The sequence below is a fragment of the Corvus kubaryi genome, unplaced genomic scaffold (genome assembly GCF_017639235.1).
Source record: "Corvus kubaryi isolate FWS band 111438036 unplaced genomic scaffold, C.kubaryi_AGA036_p1.0 138, whole genome shotgun sequence".
Classification (NCBI taxonomy): domain Eukaryota; kingdom Metazoa; phylum Chordata; class Aves; order Passeriformes; family Corvidae; genus Corvus; species Corvus kubaryi.
In genome coordinates, this window is record NW_024580672.1 from 1,067,961 (window position 1) to 1,095,272 (window position 27,312).

The following is a 27,312-nucleotide window of genomic DNA, read 5'->3' on the forward strand; positions in this document are numbered from 1 at the left end:
CACACAAAGTACTTACTTTAAAGGACAAGATGTTTATGTTATGGGCCAATGAACTTTGCTAATGAACATGGGGATACAAGTTATAAACCTAGAATGCTCCTAGTTAGGCAGCCTGTTACGGAAACAGCTGAGTTGTGAGACTAAAAGGGTACAAAATTATGTGGATCTAGCATCACTGACAAAAGGTGTTCCTCAGTCTGGAATGTTCCAGTGCTACCACTTCACCCACAAAGCACAGAAGAATAAAGTATGAGGATATTTTTCTAAGTACCTCAGTATTTTAAAGGCATAAGTACAAATATACTTCTGTACAAATACATAGAATAGGCTATTTCAGGTGGAAGGGAATTACAACAATCATCTTGTCCAATGACCTGACTGAGTCAGGGCTGACCAGGTTAAAGCAGGTATTAAGGGCATTGTCCTGGGAATTGTAAGGTTGTCTGATGACATCCTGCCAGGACCACAGTCTTCAGCAGCATAGGTTTTTCTAAGGAGGCTCCCCAAGGTCTATCTGTGCAGCACACCACGTGAAAACTTCTGTAAAAGTATTTTTTAGTCCTACACTGAGGCTTTCACCCAGGTCATCAGACACTTCATACCAACAAAGTATTGCCAGGAGACAAAACACTGTTGAACCAAAATCAAGTGTTTAAAAGCAATCATTTACCACGTTGAGAGATTTATTGTTTTCAAAAGCACAAGCTGGAGTCACAAAAGGCAACTAACAGACATTAAGACACATGAAGATTTTCATGCTTAATAAAAATGAAAAAAAAAAGCATATTGCACTTAGGATTTAATGACAGATGTTTACTTTTCAGCATTTCTTTGACTCTGGATAACTCAAATTCACCCTGTTTTCTGTGGTTTATGCATGAGTACAATCCTTCGGTACCTGTTTTTACAAGCACTATGCAGTTCAGTGCTAGGAATAATATATTCGCAATTTAATTAACTCCTCGAAAAACATACAAGTTTAATATTAGTGTGGGAATAGGAAGCAGTTTCTCCCAATCCTAGGTGCTTACATTATTCTTTCCTTTTGTAAAGCCCTAAAGTAGGGCCTAAATCAACCTCTCTAGAATAACCAGAATTGATCAATTAAAATAAATACTTAAAACATGAAATCTCTCAGTTCTCATGTTTTCTAATACCCTTCTGCTTGTCTTAAAAAAAAAAAAAAACACCAAAAAAATAAAACAGCTTAATTTGACCTCTTAGACCTCTTGTCTGTAGCAGGATCCATCCCACTACAAAGAAAACAGGGAAACAAACTAACAGGAACTATTGATCAACATTTTAGAATTCAACTTTTTTCACTCTTTTAATTTAAAATTATTAAGCTGGTTTTTTATTGTTGTTATTATTACATTAGCTGTTAAATCAGACAGAAAGCATTGAAAAAGCAAAGTGTCAGTCCCAATTTTCTACTTGCAGCCAACACTGTACAGGAGATATGGATCTGAGGTCATCTGTCACAGAAAAGTTTTATTATCAGTGATTGAAACCTGTTATCAAATCAACACAAATGATGCCTGGCTTAACAAACAGGCTAGCAAAAATTGACAGAAAATGATAGCAGGGTAGCAGCTCCAGTACAATCAAATCAGATCATCATGAAAGGCAGTGAACCATGTTTCTCCTAACGGGGGTCACTGTGCAGCCTGGCCAGCTTCATTAAATAACAGCTGTATTTTAACCCAATGAACACAAGTACAAACTCTTATCATCCACCCCAGTGAAGCATTGCACTCATCATTTTTGCTGGTTGTGCAACATCTACTATGTTAAGAGAAGGCACAGGTGCTCTGAATCCTCTGCCCCAGCACACTACTTGACCTTATCTAAGATCTCTGTGCACAAACAGCAGCCACAGAAAGAAGATGGAGCTTTGTCAGAAGTACTGGCTGCCAATGGCCAGCTCCTGGAAAACACCTTCTAGCACACAGGATGTCTTTTAGCTACTTCTGCATCAGTTTCATTAGCCACAGCCTTTACAGAGAGGAATAAATTTAGAGGAAACATATGGAATTTGAGATGTGGACAAAATTCCACAGAGAATAAAGACGCAACTAGAGTTCAAAAACGTTAGCAACAAACCCAAGTTTCCATTTAATCCCTTTATAATGAAGGTGTCCAAAGACATGAATGTACTTGGGTGTGCCTGCTCCTGACACTTGATTTGTAAAAGTTTACTTAAACTTCTCCCTTTTACATCTTAGATGCATTACAACAAATACGTTCATAGAAATAGTATAATCTCATTGCTATTCTGTCAGGGACATTGATGAACAAAAGAAATTTCTGCCACCTATATTGGAAAATTCACCTGCTCAGATGTCATAGGAAAAATAATGAACTACTCTCATCTTGTCTCTTGCAGTATCAAAATACCCATCCAAAAAAAGGCTCACTAGATCTTGTTTTGCTCAAATAGAAGCACATGAGCAGGAAGCATTCACAACGGGAATTTCAAACTTACTGTGTGAATCTAGTATCATCAACAGCTGCTACTGGTTCTATTTCCTCTGTGTAAGAAACCAGTGCCATTAAAATTCATTTTTTATAGGAACTGACCAGAATAATATGGACAAGTTAATTTCTCTGGCTGTTGCAAACAGATTTGATAGTGACCTACATACTTTAGTCCTTAAACGACACATTTTCTATCATTAGAAAGAAACCACATTGCCCATTCAGCTGACTGTTGGCACTGCAGTCTTCTCAAAGCATACTCTGCCTCATTTATTTCAAGCCACTGCTGGTATCAGCTTCATTTCTTCCCCTTAACACTTGTTCTCAAACTTGTTACAAGCTGGTCCCTAGACAAAACCACCTCATTGTCCCCAGCTGGTGCCAAATTTTACCATCTTTCATCCTCATCAACATTCTCTTTTTCTGTGCAGCCAGGACACTAATCCCTGCTCTTACTAGGCCTGCTATACAACTTTTGAGTCCTTCCTACAGAAAAATACCAACATTTTCTGTGCATGCAACTCCAACAAGCCCTAGCCATTGTAAACAACGACTAAGAAAATTCTTTCCACATATATAAATTTGAGATTGTTCACCACCAGATTAATTTAGAAATTGTTCTCCAAAATTCCTTCATCTTCTAATCTAGATTCCAGACTGTCATTAAATAGATAAAATTCTTGAGATATTGAAATACGAGGGCCAGGCCAAGCAGGCAACAGGGACAAAACTACTACCTCTAAATGATGGCATGTGCAAGATCAGCATGAAATAAAAGGGTTCCTTCAGCACACAGTAAAGAAAAAAGTGAAGATTCCTGTTCCACTTAATTGTTTTATCTCCCACAGGAAAGGGGATTAACCTATAGTGTTCACAGCGTGATGTGTGCATTAAACCTCTGAATTACAGAACACTTGCTATACCTTGCTTAAACTGGAGTGCAGAGACAAAACACTGGCAGAACAAACATCATATGAAGACCTGCATAAAACTCCCAACTGCTGAAGTGCAAAGATCCCAGTGACAGCTCTTCAGTTGTTTGCCATTTTCCAGGTAGAATGACAGGAGAAAAGGACAGATATACCAACACAGAATATTGCAGAATAGTGGGAAAACTCCAACAGCCTGATCTGATTTGATCAGTTAATTCTAGGTTGATGTCGTTTCCACCCCTTCCCTATTTTTTGTGCTTATTCCCTCCCATTGCTAGACCAGAGTATATCCTATGGATATGAAGTTGTAACTTAACCCTGCAAGGAATCAATTGTTCTATGGATTCACTACATGTTTTTTGCTGTCACTCTTCAATCAAGATGGGGCATGAAATACCAAATTATAGCACCAAGATGTAACTATTTCAATCCATCTGCTTTGCAGAATTACTGTACTACCCACATAAACAAATCTGTAATGAATAAAATGTACATTATAAAACTGAGAAGGAAACCTTCAGTACTCCAATTCCAGAACTAATTTCTGCTTCTAGAGGCAGACTGCCCAGAACAGTACTGTTTACTATGTAAAGTCAAAACATCAATCCTACACAAGGCATGTACCTTTCCGCCAGCACTTATTTATAGATCCTTCCTTGATTGCATAAAACTAAGGTAAGAAGGCTTCTGAAAAGAGCAACTAGAATTTGTGCCAGCACTCTACAGCTTTCAAGCAGTAAACATTTGGAAAACACGAACTCCTATGGTCTTCACTGAAACAGATGGTTTCCATCAAATTCAAACCAAGAGTGAAACAAGCATATCACTTCAAGTCTCAGTTCTTTAACACAACTATTTTTAACGCATGTTTTCAAAGAAATTGACCTCTTTGGCCAGGAACAATTTGGCTTCCTTCCAACCTATTCTATGAAGAATTGCTGCACGTCTTCCCTGCATTTGTAGTGCTCTGTTCACAGCACCCCCTAGTGATTGTTCAATTACACTAAATAGCCTACCTCCTCTAATGTTCATGCTGAACATTATATATGGGAAGGGCTCACTGCAGCACCACAGCTATGAGCTGTACAGCCAACAGTGTGATGCTGCTGAACACAAACAGCAACCCCACTAGTTCAAGACTGGGGCGGAAGGTACTACAAGAGGCATTAAGTGCCTTATCTATACTTACCAGAGCTTGTACAACATCCCCTTTCGACCCCTTTAACAACTCTTAGCTGTGGTAGTGCTGGTTTTCTCCCCCAAACACTAAATGCACTTTACCCGTCTTAAAATGTGCTGCCCAGTACAAAGGTGGATCAATTAAAAAATACTGCATTTAGGTAACAAAGAGCCTTAATCAGCACAGTTGCTAGAGCTGCCCAGTCTGTTTCACTCCTATTTGAAACACAGAACTTCTGCTTTCCTTGCTCCTCAAAAAACCTGCACCAGACTACCCACACTTCTCTTAAATGGCTCCTTTAACACTATTAGATGAAAAATTAGGGATGTACCACACAGGTTGCAGGTCAGAGACAGATCCCAGAGCCTGTCCTGACAACCCAGGAACAAAAGACAAATCATTCCTAACATCTTCACTAGCAAAATCTTTAACTGTGGAAGTAAGCAGCCCTGAGTGTCTCTGTCTGCATGTTCTGTTCTCCTTTCCACTGTGTTCTACAGGTCTATATAAAACAGGCAGCCAAACAAAAAGTCTTTCCAAACCACAGTTTGAACAAAAGCATGTCTACCTCCGTGAACTAACAGTCCCTGCTTGGAATTAGCTCCAATACTACCTGCAGGAAGCTCTGGTTCACCTTAAGCTGATACTCAAGACAAGACTTGTTTAATTATGAAAAGATTTTAATCCAGTGTGAACAGTACACCCATACTGAATTTCTCAAACATTACAAAATGGTAGCTTTCAAATCAAATTAAAGGGCAAACCAGTATTTTATTGACAGAGTTTATTTGATGTTAGTCAGATGAGCAGCTTCTGCTTTCCAGAGTAATTAATTCTATAGTTCTTCATGGAATGATGCTGCCTGTAAAGGAAAAAATAGATCACTGACCCACAATTAGAACAATTTTTACACTCATACCTCTATAAAGCCTGAAAAACTGTTTCCCAAACAAGTCAGGTGAACCACATTGCTCTTCTTAGAAGAGCATGAGGTTCAAAATTTCCCAGCACTGTCATGGCAATAAATGAGCCTACATTATAGCATTTCTGGAGAAGAGATCAACAAGCTACAACTGCTTTGACAGCTTTCTGTTTAAGACATTATACCCACGATATCAGCTCCCAGACAGACTGTTTAAGTTGCTTTCAACTGAGTCACTCAGACCATTTGTAATAAAAGCAGAGTTTTTTCTGGAGCAGATCTTGACCACAGCTCTTATGTTTCTGCAGCAAAGACATAAAAATGTAGTCTGACTTGTATGTAAGAGTATCGTGTTTGTTTGTATTTTACTTGAAATGAGTACCTGTAGGAAAATAATATCCATCTCTTCCAAAAATAGATATCATGCTACTATCGTCTATTTAAGACAATAAAACCCAGAAGTCTACTATCCTCTCTTTAGCATACCTACAAATGAAAAATATAAGCGTTGTTTACAGTAAGACTAAACAATCAGCAGCTTTAGCAACAGTAAATCTGAAGTGCCTGATGTATTATTTCAGTCTTTATACTAATCAGGTATTTCATCAAAGTCCAAGTCACATAAGCTACCAACTCAGTAGCAAGTGCAAAAGTGATTTGTAAATATTCTTAAACTCTTGCACTGGGTTCTATGTCTGCACAAGTATCACAGTCTTTGCATAAATCAACCTCAGACTTGTTATAATGACTGCACTACTGAATGTCTGCCCTTACAAAGCATTCTGAAGTCGTACCTGTTATCCGTTTTCCACCCAAAGAATGTTCTGGTAATTTACTGAAAAAGAGAAAGCATCAATTAATAATAATTTTATCTAAATTCGACTACTGTAAAAAATTAAGCTTTGAGGGCTCTTACTGACACTCACAATGTGCTTTTTTTCAATAACCACGCTGAAATGTGATAGGAAACCGTCAAAGTTTTGACTACTGTAGGCACTGAAGACTTAGATTTTACTATTCCCTTAAGTACTCAACATAGTTCTTAACAATAGCTACTTAAAAGTTAACTAATACTCAGAATGCCTGTTCATTATACCTACAGGCTACAATGGCTTAGAAGTGCTTATCCATCCACACTTCTATTTGACAGCCTTACATGTCAAAGGCTGTCACAGCTACAATTATGACATTAAAAACACTATAAAAATGTTGTTTTGCATATCAATGTTTTGAATGCAAAGACCAGGTGAGGCATATCCACATACACTTGTTGCAAATATTAGCAAGCTCAGCAAACTCTAGAGCCACACAATACACTAAAAATACTTTAAAACACTTCTCTTGAAACTGCAGGGGAAACAGAACGGGAATTCTACAGGAGTGCGAAATGAAAGGAAGCACCAAAGAAAACTTAGCAAGACATCAGCACAGTTATGTCTGAGTTTTTCACGACTGTATCTGCTACTTAACTTTTACAACAATATGCACTTGCCTGCACATTTCTCAGAATCAAGTACCTACACATTTCTGAGATAAACAGTTCTCACCGATTCTGTAGGTGGACTCAAAATCATATTCCAGGGCTCCTATTAAAGATTCCTCCACATAGCTGAGATAAGGATGATGAACCATGCCATGCCATGATCTTTGAACATGCATTTTTCAAGACAGAGCTTAAAGACCTAAGTGTATTTCACAAACGTTTTTCTGTAATGCATCACAGAACTCTTCTCAAGCAACTTTTTCAGGAAGCGCACAAAATAATTTATCCTTAGCTTAAGTGACAACACAAAGATTAACAAATCTGGTAAACAAGTCACATCTAACCCATGCATACTTATCAACTGAAAGATCATTTTAAAAGACATCAAAATAACTCTAATAAAAAAAACAGTTCACCTACTACTAAGACTGCATATTAGTTTGACAAGCACTTGATACAGAAGTCACATCTCCTATGCATGATCCTTGCCTTTAATTTCTGAAGTGCTGATATGCTTTAAGAGAGTTTCTATGAACTAGACAGCATCAATAATTCAAGTGAATCATTTAATCACTTTTCATTAACACTCAACAACAGCTACCTTCAGGTGCAAAAATCTTTAAGGGACAAAGTTCCTCCATACTAGTGGGATTGGTGCAACATGAAATGACTCCTTGGCCATTGACAGAAGTGTACACATTAGGTGTCACTAGTATACCAAATGCTCATTTTGTGCCATAAACAATTTTAGGACTTAATGGTTAAAACACCATTAAAGCAGAAAGAAGAAGGCTCCTAATGTTTTCTAGTAGAGTAGTTCCCTGATCTAACAACTGTCAGTAGCACTGGTTCCTTTCCATCCAGGGATAACAAGACCTTCACTTCCACACTAACTACTACAAAACCTAATTTCACTGACATTTCCAATTCCACTGTAATTTATTTCTTAACTAGGAATACTGCAGGGCAATAGTTAAATACAGTTTAATGCTGACAACTGTGCCATTTCCAAGCACCATCTCAAATGCACCAAGTGTGATGTGACTTAGCTTTCATGTACACAACTCCTTTCACACAATGGTCAAGTTACACATGCAGTTGCACTGTACTACTTTGAATCAGATCCTGCAGTGTCTGAACCAATGTTTTAAGTCAACAACACTGAGTTTCTTGGATTTTTTTCTCACTGGGAATTATTTTAAAGTTGATTCACTAGTTTCAAAAAATCTGGTTTGCTACTAGCCAAATTTTACTTCCAAGTCACACAAATAAAATTCATTATGGAATTAACTGAACCTTCACAGGACAGATCTAAATTTAAATCAAACATGCATACAAGGCAGTACAGTGCTTCAATTAAAGGATGGACACATTTCAGTGATGTATAATGCAGGCACCACATCCATGCTCATTTCCAGTACCTGTAGATACTTCACTTCTGATGGAGAGTTCCAAGAAAGTAGGAAAAAAGCAAAAGTGAAGATTACTGAAGTTCAAGATGTCAAGGCATTTTCCCAGCTACAGAATATTACCCTCTCTCCCCTTGTTAAAACACTTGAAAAAAACCAACCCACTTGACTGCACAGCTTAATCAGTTTATTAGAGGACAGAACACTGTGAAGGAAAGTGACTGGCTTCCCACCCAACCTATTCCTCAGCTTTGGTTTTGTTTTATGATGGAGGAAATCTGCCTCCCCCCAAGCTGTTTGTATCAGATCGTAGATATAGCCCAAGAAGGCTGTATCAGTCCAGCCACACCAGAGGAAGACTCCACTACCTTGGGAATCAGTCTCTCAAACCCAGATGCATTCTACCTTATTTCGATTCACACATTGTTCTCACTGTCTATACCACACATCCTTAAACTTACCTCTACACATAACACCATACCAACAGTAACTTGGTGGAGAAGCATTAGGTGTTTAGGCAGCCTCAGTAACATGTGTTAAGATTCTCTAACGTGTGTATTGCGAGACGGAGTTACGTGATTAGAGCAATACTGTTAGATTTATGGAAGTTTAATTTTAGTTCAAATGACACATAGGAAACAGTAATTTAGGAAGCATTGTTTCATGTCACATCAGCTAGGCTTGCAGCAGTGAGGAGCAAAACTAAGCTACTGAGCTGATGACAAGCTATACAACACACAGTTTTTACCTTCTGTTATCCAGTAGAACAGGTGAAAAAATGGAAGAAAAACAATGTTATTCTGTTGAAGAGCTTCTAATCAACATTTCAAAGGCATATGCTCACTCTATCTTAAAAGATATTCTCATCCTACCTTCTTGCCAGCACCAACATTTGCCTTGGCTGTGCCCCTGACTTTCTTCATTCTGTTCTTACGCTCTTTTCGCTGCTTCCTGGAAGTCTTTTTCTTTTCATACAAGCCGTGCTATTAAAAACAGTTAAAAGTTGCATTTAACATTGTTTGTCTACTAACAACTCTTGAACTTAAGTTTAAACTTGAAATATTAAATAGCAGTATCATTAACTAATGAATGATTCAATACAGAACATAAACACTGAAGTAGGACATCTCTTATGCTTCTTCCAGACCTTTATTAGTGTTTTGTTACAAATTACTGCAAAACACCTCTGGTAATATCAGTTTTGCCTTCCCAACTCCCTTGTAGCATAGTGTAAAAATATACTTAGCCTATTTTGCAAATGCAGAAGGTAACCTGTGCTATTTTAAGAACTCTCACACAGCTGTACTTTCACAAAACTTGAGTTTTTAGACACACAAATCATAGGTAACTAAACACTTCCAACCTATGTCAACTGCTTTCAAGACACCAGAAGACAACATACCCTGGCAAGCCTGTGCTTTGGTTCGTTTTTCTTTGCATAGTCCAGGGAATCATAGATCATGCCAAAACCGGTTGTCTTGCCACCACCAAAGTGAGTTCTGAAGCCAAAGACGAAAATTACATCAGGGGTTGTCTTGTACATTTTTGCCAGCTTTTCCCTGATTTCTGTTTTGGGGACTGTGGCCTTCCCAGGATGAAGAACATCAATCACCTAAGAAAGAATTTTTACAAGTTGATAAAAAGTCAATGTCCAGTACAAAAATCAGGTGCTACAGTCCCACCATGAGCTTAACATTTAAACTAACCAACTTTAGCAGCATAAACTATTACTCATTTGATACAAAAGCATTCAAAAGCTTCTTGCTTCACACAGTCATTGAGACTGAAAAATACCTTTAAAATCATTGAATACAATAGTAAATCCAGTCCTGTCAAGTCTCACAATGGCACTAGGCCATGCCCTTAAGTGCTACACCTACATGTCTTCAATACCTCCAGGGATGATGACTTAACCACTTCCCAGGGCAGCCTATCCCCATGCTTAATAACCCTTTTGGTGCAGAAATTTTCCCCAACATCCAATCTCAAGCTCCCCCAGTACAACTTCACTATCAAGATTTACCTTAAGCATACATCAACGCATCTAAACCCGTAAGCTCTTACAATTCTTAATTTAAGAACTCTATAGAGATTTTAAGGCCCCATACTTATAGTGGCTAAACCTTCTTCCAGCCCAGAACAACCAGAACAAATAAAGGCAATTTTCTGTAGTATTTTACCATCTGCTTGCGCTGCAGAAGTCTGTTGGTCATGAACTTCCTGGTTCTGATGGTCACTGTGTCATTCTGCAAGAGATAACATTAAATAAACCACAACAATAGCTACAAATGCAACAGAAACTTAATACATACATAAATAATGCACAGTACCACAACAGCCAGGAGCCTCTGATACTGCCAGTGAATTCATAACCTAAGTGGACTGGTCCTGGGCTACAGAAAATACTTTTTGATAGTACAGTGAGGAACTGACAAACTCATCCCCAGATTCCAAACACCACAGCAACACACACACCTTCACTACCGTGAAAAGCTGAAGCAGCTTTTAGTAAAAGACATGGATCTCAATCCCAAGTACTATAACAATATAACAGAAGTTTCCTTCTAAGCCCAAATGTTACCAACTCTGTGGCTTCCCAGCCCTAAGGACAAGGGAGCACCCGAGATACCTGGATGCTCCCGGTTGAAAGGAAAAACAGAGATGAGTGGGTCCACAGAAGCTTACCATGATTTTTCAGTAAATTACACACTTGGCATAGTACTTGGTATGTTAGCACCTGACCTCAGCCTAAGGACACGGCAGTGCGCTGAGGGTAAAGGGCAGGATGAAAAGGAAGCGAGGGAACAGAAAAGAGTGAGTGACCACACACTAGAGGAGTAAAGAAGTTCTTCCTGATGTTCAGGCAGAACTTCTTGTGCATCAGTTTCTGCCCTTGCCCCGGGTACGACTGCCTAGCACCACTAAGCGGAGCCTGGCTCCATCCTCTGACACCTCCCTTCAAATACTGGTAGGCACTGGTAATGTCCCCTCTTTTCACCTTTTCTTGAGCTGAATACGTTCATCTCTCTCAGCCTTTCTTGTAAGAGCAATGCTCCAGTACCCCAGGTTATCCTCACTGCCCTCCACTGGAGCCACTCCAGGAACTCGATGTCTATCTAGTACTGAGAAGCCCAGAACTGGAACACTCCAGGTACAATCTCACCAGAGCTGACTAAAAGGGCAGATCAGCGCCCTCGACCTGCTGGCCATGCTCTTCCCAACGCAGTGCCTAAGTTTCTTTGAAAACCCTGCACACCACTATTTCCATAAGGCTTTCAGACAGGAGCAGCCGCGATAAACGCGGCTGTGACCCACGGCAGCCCCTAAACACCCCCAGAGCACCAGCACACTGGTGCCGCACTATCAGTGCCCGGGGCTGCTCTGACCGAGCACGGACACGGCGCAGCCGAGCACACGGCGCGGCCCTCACCCCGCAGCTCGCTGCTACCAGCGGGCACGGACACGCGGCGGCTCGGCCGCAGGAGCCCAGGCTCGGTGACCGCCATACCGCCGCGGGCGGGTGCGGGCAGGCCGGGCCGGCGGGGCGCGGCGGTGCGGGGGCGCGGCGGGGCCCGGATGGCGGCGGCGCGGGGCGGATGGCGGGACGCGGCCCGGGCACTCACCATGGCGGCGGCAGCGGCTCCTGCGACCCGACGAGAAAAGGGCCAGCGCCGCCCCTCGGCCAATCATAAGGCGGTGCGGGGGCCCTTCCTGTGGGGGTGGGGTTCTGTGTAAGGCTGTCTATTCCAGAGCCGGACCTGGCAGGACATAGCGGCAGGGGTGGCTTCTGTGCGCCTGAGGGGACCTGGGCTGGAGGCAGCTCCGTGTCCCACCGGGGGAAGGCTCAGCTCCGTGAGCGCCTTGCGGCGAGCTCAGTTTAGCAGGGCCGAGCTCAGCCCCGCCGTGTACTGGCACTGCCGCTGGTGACCGGGGCCGGGCCCAAAGCTGTTCTGGGGACACGCAGAGCCACGGACTGAACGTGGCGGCTCAGCAGTGGCTGAGGAGTTGTTTCAGCCTCAGGGAGTTGGGCCTCTTCAGCCTCAAGAAGAGACGACCGAGGGGGGACCTCATTTATGTGCATAGATAGGGAGGGGTGTCAGAGAGCGGAGCCGGCCTCTGCTTCGTGGTGCCGGGCAGTAACAAAAGGCGATGGGCAGGCGGTGCTCAGGAAGTTCCACCCGAAAATAAGAAGCGATTTCTTTGGTGCGCACTGACCGCGCACGAGAGTGGGGTGCCAGGGAGGCTGAAGAATTTCCCTCGGTGGCGATCGCCCCGAAGCGGCGGTGCCGGCTGGGGGCGCTGCGGGCGGAGGCCGCGCTGACCGCCCCGCCCCGGCCCGGCCCAGGCCCCGCGTGCAGCCGCGCGGGTCCCGCCGCCGCCGCCGCGATGGTGAAGGAGCAGTTCAGGGAGACGGATGTGGCCAAGAAAATGTGAGTGAGGGCCGTGCGGTGCCCGCGGGCTGAGGCGGGGAGCAGCAGAATTCCGGGGGGCGGCCGGGGGGGGGGGGTAACCGGTGTAGCCGTAGTTAGGAGAGTGTTGGCTTGGAGGGCCGCGGGGGGCGGCTCCTGGCTCGGCTGCTCCGCTTCTTGGAGCGCTGGCACAGGCTGGGTTCTCCCACACGGGTGGCTGTGCCTGTGTCGGGCTGTGGGGATGCTCAGGAAGGTCGATAAACGCCTCAGATAAAAACCACCAACTCATCGCAGAGCAGCTTTATTTTTTATAGTTGTCCGAAAAGAACCTGTGTCAGCAATGTTGTGAATCAACTTAGCCACCTGTGCATTGCTTTCGAGTATTTTGGGGCCCTGAGAAGGGCAGCGGAGCTGGCGAGGGGTCTAGAACACGAGCCCTATGGGGAGCAGCTGAGGGAACTGGAGTGTTTAGCTTGGGGGAAAGGAGGCTCAGGGGAGAGCTTATCACTCTCTAAAGCCACCTCAAAGGAGGTTGTAGCCAGCTAGGAATTGGTCTCTTCTCCCAGGCAATCAGTGACAGCACAACTGGACACAGTTTTAAGTTGCGGTAGGGAAGGTTTAGGTTGGACATCAGGAAGAATTTCTTCACAGAGAGAGTGATTAGATGTTGGAATGGGCTGTGCAGAGAGGTGGTGGAGGAAAGGCTGGATGTGGCACTCAGTGCCATAATCTAATTGACAAGGTGGCGTTTGGCCATAGGTTGGGTTCCGTGATCTCCGAGGTTTTTTTCAACCTCATTGGTTCTGTAGTTTAGTGATGCTTATGTGTATGTATGCTTGTTGCTGTTAGCTTTTTTGCATATATGTATATATATATGTGTGTGTGTGTGTGTGTGTGCCCATGCATACATCTGAAATTTCCTGTCCTAGAAGCCACATCTGTTTTGGCATGAAATCTCCAGAAGAGATGCGTCAGCAAGCTCATATTCAAGTGGTTAGCAAAAATTTGTATAGTCAGGACAACCATCACTCTCCACTGCAGTATGGAGTGCTGGACCATCGCATGGTGAGAACCTTTTTTTTTTTGTTTTCCAGACTCTTTCTGAGGAGTTGGTGGAGTGGTTAAAAAAAAAGTTGGGGTAACTGAAATGTACTGCTTGTCCAAAATAAGTTCAATTGAGTCTTTACTTGAATTTCATAGACTATTAGCTGTGCTGCCAGCTATTTTCTTCATGCTTTTGGAGGGCAGGAATGCATTCTTTTGAGGCAGGAGGTAAGTTTCTTTCTGCCAAACTGCTGGGACACTCAGAAACGTGTGTCACCAAAATGCTACAATGTAGATTAACGGGCTGTAGATCAGCTGCAAGAGCTGCTTGAGTCCGGGTCATTGGTGTCAGCAGGTTCTGTGTGTAAAACCATTTTTCTTAAGGGTCAGAGTGACTATAATGCTATTGACGTGCTTCTGATGCTGGGGAGGAGTGGCCCTGCTATTAGGATTCCTGACTAGCTTATAAACTGTTGTATTTTGTATCTATCCCATAAATTACAGCTAACTTTTTTTCCTCTGCATGTGTGTTTGCTTTCTCCCAAAGGGAACCAGTGAAAAAGACCGTCCCTGTGAAACCTGTGGAAAAAGTCTGGCTGATTGTTTAGGGCACTATGGGTACATTGACTTAGAACTACCATGTTTTCATGTTGGATACTTCAAAGCTGTGATAGGCATCTTACAGGTAGACATGATTATGATTTGTTGTCAGTTTTTAGTCTAGAAAAAGGAAATTTTCAGGAGAGATGATGCTTGTAAGTAATTGAGAAGGCCAAAATAAGGTTGCATTATTAAGTTATCTTTATGTACATTTTCTTTTGTAAAATATGTGTATTTAAAGACCAGTCTTAGTGATATTCTATGTAATTTCAGACTGATAAATCTAATCCATTATTTTTCTGCAGTTTGAATTGGTTGTATGCAGGATGATTTGCCTTTTAGAACATCCCAGTAAACCAAAGCTCTGCTTGCTTTACAGGGATTTTTAAGGCCCTGCAGATCTTAGCTAAGGATTTGCCTCATTGGCTGTATTTTTCCTTTTCTTTTGTGCTTTTTATTGTGTATTGCAATATGTGAATTGGTCCTTCAATCAAGGCAGTAGTATCTCATTCAAAAAAAAATGCACTGTGTTGAAGAACTTAAGCTATAGTTCAAGAGGTTACATCTCTGAATGTGTCTCTTAGACAACTGGATTTATATGTGTTTACATTTAAGATGATCTGCAAAACCTGTTGCCGTATCATGCTGTCGGTGGAAGAAAGAAAGCAGTTTTTGGATTACCTAAAACGACCTGGCCTCGCATATCTTCAGAAGAGAGGGCTAAAAAAGAAAGTGTCTGAGAAGTGCCGAAAGAAAAACACTTGTCCTTACTGTGGGGCCTTTAATGGTGAGTATTGACATCAACAATTTGTGAAGTTGTCTGCTCTGATGGTTTTTACCTTGATGGCTGTGATAGGATCCAAATCTTGAATATGCTTGTTCACTGCACAGCTAATGGGTGTTCTCTCCGGCCTTCATTAAGAAACATAATTGCATTTTTAGGGCCAGGCACATGCTTGTTCACATCTCATTGGTGTGGATATAGACAGTTTCCTTGTTGCTTGTATTATTTCATGTTTCGTGGCAGTAACCAATATTTGATACTTGAATAATGGCAAAAAAAACCCCTTTTAACATGTTTTTAAAAATATTGGGAGCTATTGGCAACAATTGATACGTTCACATAAAAGCATTAGTAGCCTTTGTAATTTTGAGTGAGCATCATTTTTCATCATTGTATTAAATTATCTTTCTTAAGATTATTCTTTCTTCAGGGCAGAGTATTTTTGTAAGAGTTCACATCTAGTTTTCAAAATATGTCTTGGTTTTTTTTCATCTACACTGATCACTTTTTACTGCTGCTTAAGGTCTTGGAGGATTACAGATTCATAGTTGATGGTTAATCCATAACTTAAAACTTCTAACTCATGAAAATTGTGGGTTGTTTGTTGTAATGTTCAACAACCTCAATAAAAGGAGAGCTGCTTCATCATGAATGCCCTATGTATGCATAGCAGGCATAAACAGTAGGCATTTAGAAAAGTTACATGATGGCTCAGAATACTTTAGTAAAAAAAATTGAGCATCTGGACTAGTCTCTGTAAGTTTTATGAATAATGATAGCTGCAGTACATGAAGATATTTATCAGATTTTTCTGATAATTCACTTGCAAAATTACTTTAGAATATAGTGTTATGATACATAAATGGCACTTCTTAGTCCTGGTTTTAGTGTGGGGACTTCTACTTTAGAAATATCTGCTGTGAATGAGGTGAAGCTAAGTTAACGTGTGGGCTAAGCCACCTACTTTCAGCTTCAGAGGCTGCATCATGATGTAGATACACCAAGCCATCCATATAAGAAGGTTTGACTTGCTTGTCCTTTTGTTGCTCTGGGAGTTTAGGAAACTAGTTAGTAAAGCTGATAAAGTTTTATTTTATTCTTGTATTTACTGAAGGTTTAGCTTGTTTTGGAACTGTAACTTACTTAAGTTTTGGTGGTGTTTTGTTTGGTGTTTTTGTTATTTTGAAATAAAATCCCAAGAGAATCCATATTTAATTCCTTGCAGGAACTGTGAAGAAGTGTGGTTTGTTGAAAATAATACATGAAAAGTACAAGACAAATAAGAAAGTCGTAGATCCAATAGTATCTACTTTTCTCCAGTCCTTTGAAACTGCCATTGAATATAACAAAGAAGTAGAACCCTTACTGGGAAGAGCTCAGGTGAATTTTATTATAACCTGAATTTCTTGCTAGTTTTTGTGCATGAAATAAAACTCCTCAAAGGTTTGCAATGTATCGACTGAAGTCTTGTGGCGATCCAAAAGTTTTGTATCTCAAAAGACACATGAAGAATGTTTGTATCCAGTGCAATAATGCTAACTTTGCTAAAATAAAAAATTTAGTGTATTAGCATGTTCTGATATACCATTACCTGCCTGTAAAGAAAGGGATGTTCCTGGTGTGTTATGCCTCTATAAACTAGACAAGGAAGAAGAGACACGGGTCCATATAAAGTTTGCATGTATATACATTCACGGTAACTCCAATATTGCTCCAATACACACTTTTGTTTTCCTTCAGAAGTTCTAATGTTGAGAAGAGAGGAGGCTTAATTTAGTAACTTTTTGTTTCCTTTAGCTTTTCATTGTTTGCAGTTTTGTTTCTTTCTGCTCTTTGCAAGCTGGAAAGATCTCCAGGTACATACTTGGATGGAAAAAGTAGTGAATACAGCTGTAGCTGTACTAAGAAGAGAGAAATTAAGCTCTGAAAAATACCTAGAAAGTACTGTAATCATGTGATTTACTAATAAAATGAATACAATGTACTGTAAGTTTGTTGTAGGTAATTGAGTTGCTTCATCTATTAACGATGAAATACTCTCCATTGACTCTTGAGACAAGAGAGCAATACGATAAGAAGTAAACACTCATATATAGGGAAAAAATGGAAGGAGAGAATATAGCCAGTTAACATCTGAGATGCTAAAACCAGTTGTTCAGAATAAATAAACCAAAACAGTTTTGTTTGCATGAATAGTTCTCTATTTGCCTTTGAAAAAGACTATTTCTGAACATCAGTAAAATAAGGGGAGGAGGGAAACATTGAAATGTGACATGATGGCTTCTTCTCCCCATTTTCCCAATGGATTTTGTAGGAAAACTTGAATCCTTTGGTAGTATTGAACCTCTTTAAAAGAATCCCAGCAGAAGACATCCCTCTACTTCTAATGAACCCACAAGCAGGTAAACCTTCAGATTTGATCCTCACACGACTCCTCGTGCCTCCACTGTGTATCAGACCCTCTGTTGTGAGCGACTTGAAGTCTGGCACCAATGAAGATGATTTGACAATGAAACTGACAGAGATCATTTTCCTCAATGATGTAATAAAAAAAGTGAGTCAGCCTTCATGCTCTGAGACTGTTGCCTTCAAAAAGATTTGTTTAGAATTGAATATAGCACGTGAGTTTACTGCTTACAGTCTGGTGCTGCATTTCTATGTTGTTGGGCATTTTATTGAAAGATAGGAGAAACTTGCTTCGGATGGAGCTGGCTGACTTGCTGCTTGCAATGTAGGATCTGCTGGGATGCTTATGGGAAGTGGTTTTCCATTTCAGCTCTGGTCTGTTAACTGTTTTTCTTAATTTTTCTTTTTTTTTCCCTTTCCCATGACTGTCACACTTTTTGAGTGGTCACTTACAGTGAAAATATTACACCTGTTGATTTGTGTTGGTTTTTTGGTTTTTTTTTTCTTCCTGTAGACCTTTCTCTTTTTTACATCTTTGTGCTTTATTTATTCTACCATCTATTCTGAAGAAATCATTTAGCATAGTCATCAAATTGAGACTAAAAGAGAATTTGACAATTTATCATTTGTTTAGAAGAGCACTTCTACCAGACTAATACTTTTCACATTTTTCAAAACTGGTCTTTTTTCAGGCAAACAAAATTAATTTAGTAGTAAATCTTCCATGATTTGAAAAATTAACTACTTATTTTCTTGTCTGTTAAGTTATATTAGCTTAACTTAAGTGGATTGGGAAGATTATAATTTAAGCCAATATCTAATTTTGTGAGCATTTGTTCAAAGCCCATATTAATCAAAAGAAATTTTTCACTCGGTTGTCTTGTGGCTGTCCATATATTATAGTGGTATATCCTGTTATAAAGTTATTTTCTTTTTTTCATTCCAATCAATGGAAGTTTCATGATATTATTTGCAAAGGAAGAGTTCTTGGCTAATATAATATGTGTTGTTATATTTATTTTCTGAATTGGGTAACTATTTTGTTTAGCATAGGATATCAGGAGCCAAAACACAGATGATTATGGAAGACTGGGATTTTCTTCAGTTGCAGTGTGCCCTGTACATTAATAGCGAGCTCTCTGGAATACCCCTCAACATGGCACCTAAAAAATGGACCAGAGGTTTTGTTCAGAGACTTAAGGGAAAGCAAGGTTTGTCTAGAAAGTTGCTTTTCATTATTTTTTATAATTGAATCACAAATTTTGCTATTGCCAAGTGTCTCTCTGCTACTATTGTGTTGCACTTCAGTGCTGTACCTTAAAAGATGTTCTAATGTGCTGTCTTAACAGATAACATTTTGAAAACTGTTTTTATTTGAAGAGTTTTAACTGTTTTGTTTTGTTTTGTTAGGTCGGTTTAGAGGCAATCTGTCTGGAAAGAGAGTGGATTTTTCTGGCAGAACAGTCATTTCACCTGATCCTAACTTAAGAATCGATGAAGTAGCGGTGCCTATTCATGTTGCTAAAATACTGACCTTTCCTGAAAAGGTAGGTAGTGTAGGACTCAAAAACTCTTTCTATTCCCTTTTTTTTTTCCCAAGCCAGCCCTCAGTGTTGTTTCTTTACTCACTCAAGAAGGGAGTGAATGTGTTGCATTGTGTTTGAAATGCCATTCAGAGATGCTTTGCCAGTTCTCTTGCTGCTGGCAAATAAAGGTTTTTAGTATTGGATATAGGCAAGTGCTGACGAGATGTGGTGTAAGGAGTGACATCTGTAGAAGGAAGAGTTTTGCTTCATATTTTTTCAGCTAAGTTTACCTCCCAGATTTTTAATTTAATTTCCCTCTGATAGTCTGCTCAAAGATTGGTTGACGTTTTCCTCCTCTCTTCCCTCCTGAGAGTTCCACTCAGCAGGTGGAGACTGTGTAGGGGGATTGTCAGTTGAGCCTAAAATTTGAGAATGCAAAAGCCAACAGTAAAAACATGATCCTGAAACATGTTTTGTTTGTTTCTGATTGAAGTTTTTATGCAACAGGTGAACAAAGCAAATATTAATTTTATGAGGAAACTTGTCTGTAATGGTCCTGATGTTCATCCTGGAGCAAACTTCATACAGCAAAGGCACACCCAAATGAAAAGGTATCGTGCTTATTTGTAATGATTCACTTTTTATTTGTCCCCATCAACTTGTTCTTTTTGCTATGTGAAGGCAGTTACATCTTCAGGGATTAAAATCTATTTTTAGGATCTTTCGTAAAGCGCAGTAGAAAAAGAATTGTCGTTATCTTCCCAGGTTTAGTGTACAATTCTTTTTTAAATACTCTCATGCATGTAAACTGAATTGCACATGCTAATGATGTTGAACTGCAATTAGATTTATGTTTTTTTATGGCTGAGTCTATCTTAGTTGAAATAGAGGGTGTAGTGTGGGCATAAGTGAAAACGGGGTTTTGGGCAAGTTGTACTGGCTGTTCTCGTGTGGGAGCTAATCTGCAGTCAGTTTATGGGTAGGAAGAAGGGATAATATATGAATGGAACTTCCTATACTTTCTATATACAAATATATAGACAATTATATATAAACTTTCCTATACAATTGAAACAAATTCTGTGGTTTTACAAATGGACTTTTTTCTTTCTTACTGTTCCAATCACTGTTGCTTTGTTGACTAATGTCAAAATACATTTATGGCTTAAAATAGCAGCAACTGATGTTCAGTCCACGCCAGTTTTGTCTTCTGGTTATTGTAATACAAATACTCCAGCATTTAATGGAAAAGATGGCATTATAAGCACAGAATTAATTTTCAGTTGTCTTTCTATCTACTGTCTGTGTATCTTCTGATTGCATTATTATATCTTCCTATAAAGATTTTTGAAATACGGGAACCGAGAGAAGATGGCCCAGGAGCTGAAGTTTGGTGATATTGTGGAGCGACATCTTATAGATGGTGACATCGTCTTGTTCAACCGGCAGCCCTCTCTGCACAAGCTGAGCATCATGGCTCACATTGTGAGTGCACACAGGCTAGCACAGAGATGGTGCAGCCCACAATATTAGGCACTTGACCTTTATGGTGTTTCTGTCTTACACGAGCAAAAATAAACAGCTCCTGCTGAAACAGTTGGTGGAGCAAGGAGGAATGCAGTGCACTTGTACCTGTGCATGGGAATTGATGTGTACCTGGGCAGGATGCTGTGTGCACACTTCTGCTAAGAGCTATAATTGACCTAGATATCTATACTTCTTGTGTGAGCATTTCATTTTTGTGGAGTTGATGTGATCTCTACAAAGTACGTTGTCTTTTACGCTTTTTATAAATGAAAATTATTAGCTACATTTCTATAATATAATGTGAGTACGATTTCTGTCAGGTCCTGGTTGAGTTAAATCCTATAATCAGGAATTTTGGCTCATGTCTGTAATATAAAGATAATGTCTGCAAGGAAGCACTGACTTCTTTAGCCATGCCCAACTGCGTGTGCATCTTTCGTGGCTTTTTTTCCTTTTCCAGGCTAGAGTAAAACCTCACAGGACATTCAGGTTCAATGAATGTGTCTGTACACCCTACAATGCAGACTTTGATGGAGATGAGATGAACCTTCACCTTCCTCAGACAGAAGAAGCAAAAGCAGAAGCACTTGTTTTAATGGGGGTAGGTAGATAAAATGCTCACGTTGGGACTTTGCTGGTGACGGATGGCTTCAGCCCTTTAGTTCTTAACTTGCATGTGAAATCTGAAATACTATCTAGGTTACTGGGTGGGGATAATTTACAACTTTGGAGCTGCCTGAAAATTCTGCAAAGGGACTTCAGAATTAGGACTGTTGCACACTGGTAGTCTAATAGCCTTAGGTTTAACATCTGTGGAAAATCCAGTGGTTTTAAGATGTCATCGTTATGTTTCTGCCTGACTGTCCTTAGCGATTGCTACCAGGCTAGGCTGGCTCTGTTACCAGCAGATAAATCATTTGCTTCTGGTCAGACAGCCTGGGAATTGCAGACAGACAGACCAGCTGGAAATGAGGCGGTGATACTGGGCTTGTACTGGAGAAGGCAGGAGACAGTAGGCTCATAGGGCAGGGTCAAAAAGGGAGAAGGGAGGATAGATAAAAAGGGAGGATGGTTGCAAGCTTTGATCAGTGGTGTGACAGTAGAGTCAGTAGCACCAAGCTGAGGGTTTACCAATCCATTGCTCCTTTAGGCATTACCAAATGCCACTGCTGTTTCAGATGTCCCCATACAATTGTTGGCTGCAGTATTTAGGGGCTCACTGAACTGATTTGTGAGGTTAAAAAACACCCCCAGCGATTCAGGTCTGTGTGGGCTTGTGTTCAACTTCTCCATAGGTGGGGATGATTAACTGGAGCAGTAGTTTGAGTAAAACATGAGAACATGGGGCTAGAGGTGGCTTGATTGTTACCCATCAGAAGGGACCACACAGCTTGGAATATTCCAGTAGACCCCTGTAGCGAATGTAACATCTCTTGTTCTTCCCCTGTTCTCAAAGCTAGCTTGTCTTCCCTTCCCTGTCCCTACCAAAACATATCAAGTTGTTTGCCACTTCTGCTTTGGAAACAGAATATGTTTCCAAATATATATTCTAATAATTTGCAGTAACTTTCCTCAGACTATTCCTTAACTGTCAGTAGATGTTCATGGACTGAAGTGAACTGAAACTTCTGAAACAACTTTATTTCGTCTGTTGTTTTGAAGAAAGCTGTAGTTTGATTTAGAATAAGCTTTGACCATTTCACCATAAAATAAATGTCTTCAATGATAAGTTCCCTTTTGAATAGCAAATGGAGTATCAGTATCTTCAAATGCATAATTTTTTTTGTGTCATGCAGACTAAAGCAAACTTGGTAACACCAAGAAATGGAGAACCTCTTATTGCTGCTATTCAAGATTTCCTCACAGGTGTGTATGAGCTTATTTCAGAACTGTGTGATCTCACAATTGTTCCTTCAGAATCACTTCCATTTTTTCAGGATTTTTCTATATTAATTAAAAGCTTTCTCCTTTCACAAGTCAAAGTGACATTATGAAATAAGGCCATTGTTTACCTGAAATAAAAGTATGTTCTCAGGGTAACTTCTGATGCTGTCTGCCTTTGTAGCTGCAGTTATTACTACCTTTGAGTGTATTATGCTGTGCTTTTCTGCAAGTGACTATCTGGGATCTTTGTCTGTTTTAGGTAGATGATGTAAACTGCTTATGATTATGGTAGAGGAGTTGATTTCACTCAATAAAAATTAATTTTAACCTACAGTGTGTACCTTCAATTTCTTTTTAGGAAATGTTCAATGAACGTGAGGAAGAAAGGGTATAAAAATAAATGGCAAGGCTTTGTTTCACTGGTGGAATAGAGTCTGAGAGCAAGAGAGTAGGTTATAGAAATAAACTATTTCTAATTTTTCGATGTTTAATGTAGAGCAATTAAAAAAAATTATGGAAAGGACTTACAACGGAAGCTGTCTAAACTATTGTCATTTAGCTTAGTAAGTACCTGACTAGTATTAGAATAAAATAATTGACACTGAATATGCAATAGCTTTTAAATTGAATCTGAGTTTAGTCTGTCATAATACTTTTTTCGTTCCAGGTGCCTATCTTCTTACATTAAAAGATACCTTTTTTGATCGAGCCAAAGCTTGTCAAATTATTGCTTCTATCCTGGTTGGCAAGGATGAAAAGATCAAAGTTCGTCTTCCACCCCCAGCAATTCTAAAGGTGTGTCAACTATTTTTTTCGTGTTACTAAGACTTTCTCTATTGTGTGTTCTTGACCCATGGTGATATTATATGACTCTTCAAACTCTTATAATTTTAAACCAAAGGTACTTTATAAAGAAGTAATTATAAATGTTGCAACCTCTTTGGGAAATGAAATAACAGCAGCAGCATCTTTGGGTTTTTCCCCTTTTCTAATCAGAAAGGGGAACATGACAGTAAGAGGGAGCAATGAGCACATTTTTCGGAATGCATGCACATACATACCCTGTTGTAAAGGATAACCATTCAGCACTCAGGGGTTTAAATCTATAAAAGTGCATAATATTTCTCAAAGGAATGCTGCTATGCACTTCTGCAAGTGCAGTTCTCTATAGACAGGGTCTGTATATAAAACAATTTTACAATTAAATTATTGCTTGCTCTTTTTCTGTAGTTGTAGCATAAACTTGTAATCTTAATTCTTCTCCTCTTTCTCTCAGCCTGTAACACTCTGGACAGGAAAACAGGTTTTCAGCCTCATTCTCAAACCCAGTGATGATTGTCCTGTAAAAGCCAACCTACGAACAAAGGGCAAACAGTATTGTGGCAAAGGAGAGGACCTGTGTTACAATGATTCTTGTGAGTGATGCTTCTAAAGCCTTGTTTTCGAAGTCTTCAAAGAAGTAGAAATTGTTGAGCTCACTGTAGGTGTTGAAGCAGTATTTCACATAAGTGTTCTTGAAATGAAACCTAAAATGTTGCAGTTTTTCTCAAGAGTTGAAGTCATGCTAAACGTGTTTTCTTAAACTAAAATGTCTTTTGTATGATGCTCAGCTTGTCACGATGCTAACTTAGTGTTTGAAGGTGAGAGAGAGGAAACCAAAGCTTAGGGAGTGGTTGTACAGAGGTCAAATGGAAAGATTTAGTCTCTCAAGTGGGGGTAGTAATACAGGGATTAGAAGTCAAACACTGAAAGGAATTAGAATATGCAGGGAAGATAGAAATCCCTAGGATATGAAGCCATGTATGTCCTTCCAGTTAGGGAAGTCAGTGGCAGATGGAATGCAAAGCACCATGGTTTAAAAGGCTGTAGGAGATGAGCAAGACTTAGCTTATAATTAATTTAACATTCGTGGGGTGACTTGGACAGGAACTTGAGCAGGCAGGGTTAGGCTGGTTCTTTGCTGCTCAGAAGTGTAAGTTGAGGAACAATGGATTTATATTAATTCTGTCATGCAAAGTTGCCTCAAGAAAGAATTTCCCAGTTAGCACTCAAGTCCCCTCTACAGCAGACTGAGTGATTTCTGTAGATGAAAGAACCACTCTGTGCTGTGAAGTTGGTTGTAAACATGGTGGAAAAATTTTTTTCAGCTTCTAAATATTGTAGGACAAAAGGCCACAAAGCAATCCTGCTCACACTCCTGTGAACAGGAGACATCTTTATTTCACAGTCTATTCATTTTAGAAAATGTGGGAAGATTTTCAACTTCCTGAGTTTGACAGGAGCACATGAATGTGGAAAACTTTTAGATTTCATTGTTGACTGTGTTCAGTTCTCTGAAAAAAAAAAAAGATTTCTGATGGTGTAGTAATTATCTTTAGAAAGTTCTCTGCAAATTCTCAAAAGTCTCAAGAAAACCTGGTATCGTGTTTTGATTTGATATAATAAGTGATAGCGCAGTTACTTGTGCTTCAAGAAGATGATACCTAAATTCACATTGAAAATATTGAGCATGGACAGAGCTTTTATTTAAAAATTCTCTCCATAAGTGATTACCAGTGGTTAGTGAATGTTTTAGAAAACTGGTGAATTCTTTTTGCCTTTTCATTTCTAGATGTCACAATTCAAAACAGTGAGTTAATGAGTGGCAGTATGGACAAAGGAACATTGGGGTCAGGATCCAAGAACAACATCTTCTACATCTTGCTGAGAGACTGGGGCCAGGTGGAAGCTGCAGATGCCATGTCACGTCTGGCCAGACTTGCTCCAGTCTATCTTTGTAAGTACATTTCTTTGGAAAGTAGTACTTTAATGCAGAAATAGAGAGCAAGCAAGATTTTTGCTTCAAATATGACATGTTGTGCTTTAAAAAAAATAACCTAGTTTTGAAGCTGGCAGACAGTGAAAAAACTTACTGTTTATGCAGTGCTTGTGATGGTCACATGACGGGAGGTGAAATTGCCAGTTCCCAATAACAGTTCCTGGTTTTAATTTGTTTTCTCTATATGAGATTGAGCTATCAAAATAATTTATTTTCTTTTTAATAATAGCTAATCGTGGCTTTTCAATTGGAATTGGTGATGTAACCCCTGGGCAGGGCCTGCTAAAAGCTAAGTATGAGCTCCTGAATGCTGGCTATAAGAAATGTGATGAGTATATTGAAGCTCTCAACACTGGCAAACTACAGCAGCAGCCTGGTTGTACTGCAGAAGAGACACTAGAGGTAAACTTTTTTATTTAGATCATTTTATTTAGATCATCCATTTTGAGTAGAGACTTCACAAATACATTCATGTACATTGTGATGTCTAAAGTTCTCTTCTGAAACCTAAAAATACAAGCAAATACAGTTCCTAGGCGTGCAACTTGAGCCGAGTCTATATAGACTTTAAGGTGTTTATATGCATCTAAAAATGTTAGCTAAACACATAACAGCTGAGATCCTCCAGGGTGTGTTGGGGCGATACAAGAGAATAGAATTATGCAAGTAATTGGAACGGAGTTGATTACATTGGTCAAGATTTTTGTGGTTATCTTTCATGTAGCACAGTGTGACTTAGAACTTAGTGCAGCGCTCAATTTGGCTGAAGTTTTTGCTGCTGCTAAGACATTGTCATGTTCCTGGATACCCTGGTCTTATCCCAACAAAGACATATTCTGCAGCAAACTGGAAGTTAGGCAAGCTAAAATTTAAAACTGTTCTACCTGAAGCAACAAGTGGGTTTCTTTGTCTTTACTGTATTTTGAATTCCCTTTGACTAGTGAAGGTGTTGCTGGGAGTGATAGAGTTCTGTTTAAGTGTTTTTTGGCAAATTCTGAACCTCTGAAATACTGTATTTCAGGCTTTAATCCTTAAAGAACTGTCTGTTATCAGAGATCACGCTGGCAGTGCCTGTCTCAGAGAACTGGACAAGAGCAACAGTCCCCTGATCATGGCTCTCTGTGGTTCTAAAGGTAGGGATAGCTGAACTTGGCATGTAGGTTGCTCACTCAATCACTTCTGTGAAAATGACTTGTTCCATCTTTATAGCTTGTATTATTCTGTCAGTTGTGCAAGTTCATGTCATAGCTGTTTTAAGTAAGTAGCTCAGTAAGTACAGGTTGGGTATACTTAGTTAAAACTAAGTTGATGCTCTGGTATTTTTGCATCTTAAATTTTAGTACCAGTTGGAAAACATCTTGTTGGAACTTTGGATGTTCTTAGGGCTTGAACGAATTAATCAGTAAAAAGTTTTCAGTTGTGTTTCTACTTCAAGTATTTATATCACATAGAAAAATCAACTGCAAATGATACATTCAGAATTAGAACTAACATTTCCTAGAATTGTGGAGTTATTTGGAAGGGAGCTTAAAGATCGTCTAGTTCCAACCCTACTGCCATGGGTTGGGACACCTTCCACCAGACCAGGATGGGGCATCCACAGCTCTCTGAGCAGTTTGTTCCAGTGCCTCATCATCCTCATAATAAAGAGTTTCTTCCTGCTGTCTGATCTTAACTTGCCCTCTGTCAGTAATTCCCCTGTTCTACACTACATGCCCTTGTGTAAAGTCCCTGTCTTGTCTTTCTTTTAGTCCCTCTTTAGGTACTGGAAGGTGCTATAAGGTCTCTCAAATTCTTGTCTGAGCTTTCATTTGTTTCCTATAAGAATTTGAAGAAAGCACTTAACCTTTTGCCTTTTTTAGCTGTCTAATAAATTGTGGAATGCCTCATAGTGACATGGTGTGTTCTAA

General features: G+C 39.9%; 2 protein-coding genes across 8 annotated transcripts in view; one reads left to right on the forward strand and one right to left on the reverse strand.

Annotated features, from left to right (window-relative positions):
- Positions 1-5,341: 5,341 nt before the first annotated feature.
- RPS24 (ribosomal protein S24) lies at positions 5,342-12,105 on the reverse strand. Of its 4 annotated transcripts, XR_006014501.1 has the most exons (8): positions 12,028-12,105; positions 10,585-10,650; positions 9,807-10,016; positions 9,277-9,387; positions 9,153-9,155; positions 8,417-8,433; positions 6,307-6,347; positions 5,342-5,452 (listed from the first exon to the last, which is right to left on the reverse strand). XR_006014501.1 is itself a non-coding variant. In XM_042018538.1 (7 exons), the coding sequence occupies exons 1-6, from the start codon at positions 12,028-12,030 to the stop codon at positions 6,345-6,347; spliced, it is 396 nt and encodes a 131-aa protein (XP_041874472.1). In that variant the 5' UTR covers positions 12,031-12,105; the 3' UTR covers positions 5,342-5,452; positions 6,307-6,344. The 4 variants fall into 4 exon arrangements, 2 of the variants coding, with proteins under 2 accessions (XP_041874472.1, XP_041874473.1); XR_006014502.1 differs by lacking the exon at positions 9,153-9,155; XM_042018538.1 differs by lacking the exon at positions 8,417-8,433.
- Positions 12,106-12,162: 57 nt separating this feature from the next.
- Positions 12,163-27,312, forward strand: part of POLR3A (RNA polymerase III subunit A) — a 42,930-nt gene continuing 27,780 nt past the window's right edge. For all 4 annotated transcript variants that reach the window (XM_042018535.1, XM_042018533.1, XM_042018536.1 and 1 more), the window contains exons 1-17: positions 12,163-12,834; positions 13,743-13,878; positions 14,405-14,542; positions 15,073-15,244; positions 16,467-16,621; positions 17,556-17,795; positions 18,696-18,858; positions 19,058-19,194; positions 19,681-19,784; positions 20,517-20,658; positions 21,161-21,301; positions 22,497-22,566; positions 23,252-23,379; positions 23,861-23,999; positions 25,196-25,360; positions 25,632-25,804; positions 26,424-26,535. In XM_042018535.1, the coding sequence (XP_041874469.1) occupies positions 12,791-12,834; positions 13,743-13,878; positions 14,405-14,542; positions 15,073-15,244; positions 16,467-16,621; positions 17,556-17,795; positions 18,696-18,858; positions 19,058-19,194; positions 19,681-19,784; positions 20,517-20,658; positions 21,161-21,301; positions 22,497-22,566; positions 23,252-23,379; positions 23,861-23,999; positions 25,196-25,360; positions 25,632-25,804; positions 26,424-26,535 (2,359 nt within the window). In that variant the 5' untranslated portion in view covers positions 12,163-12,790. The remainder of the gene's footprint in view (positions 12,835-13,742; positions 13,879-14,404; positions 14,543-15,072; positions 15,245-16,466; positions 16,622-17,555; positions 17,796-18,695; positions 18,859-19,057; positions 19,195-19,680; positions 19,785-20,516; positions 20,659-21,160; positions 21,302-22,496; positions 22,567-23,251; positions 23,380-23,860; positions 24,000-25,195; positions 25,361-25,631; positions 25,805-26,423; positions 26,536-27,312) is intronic.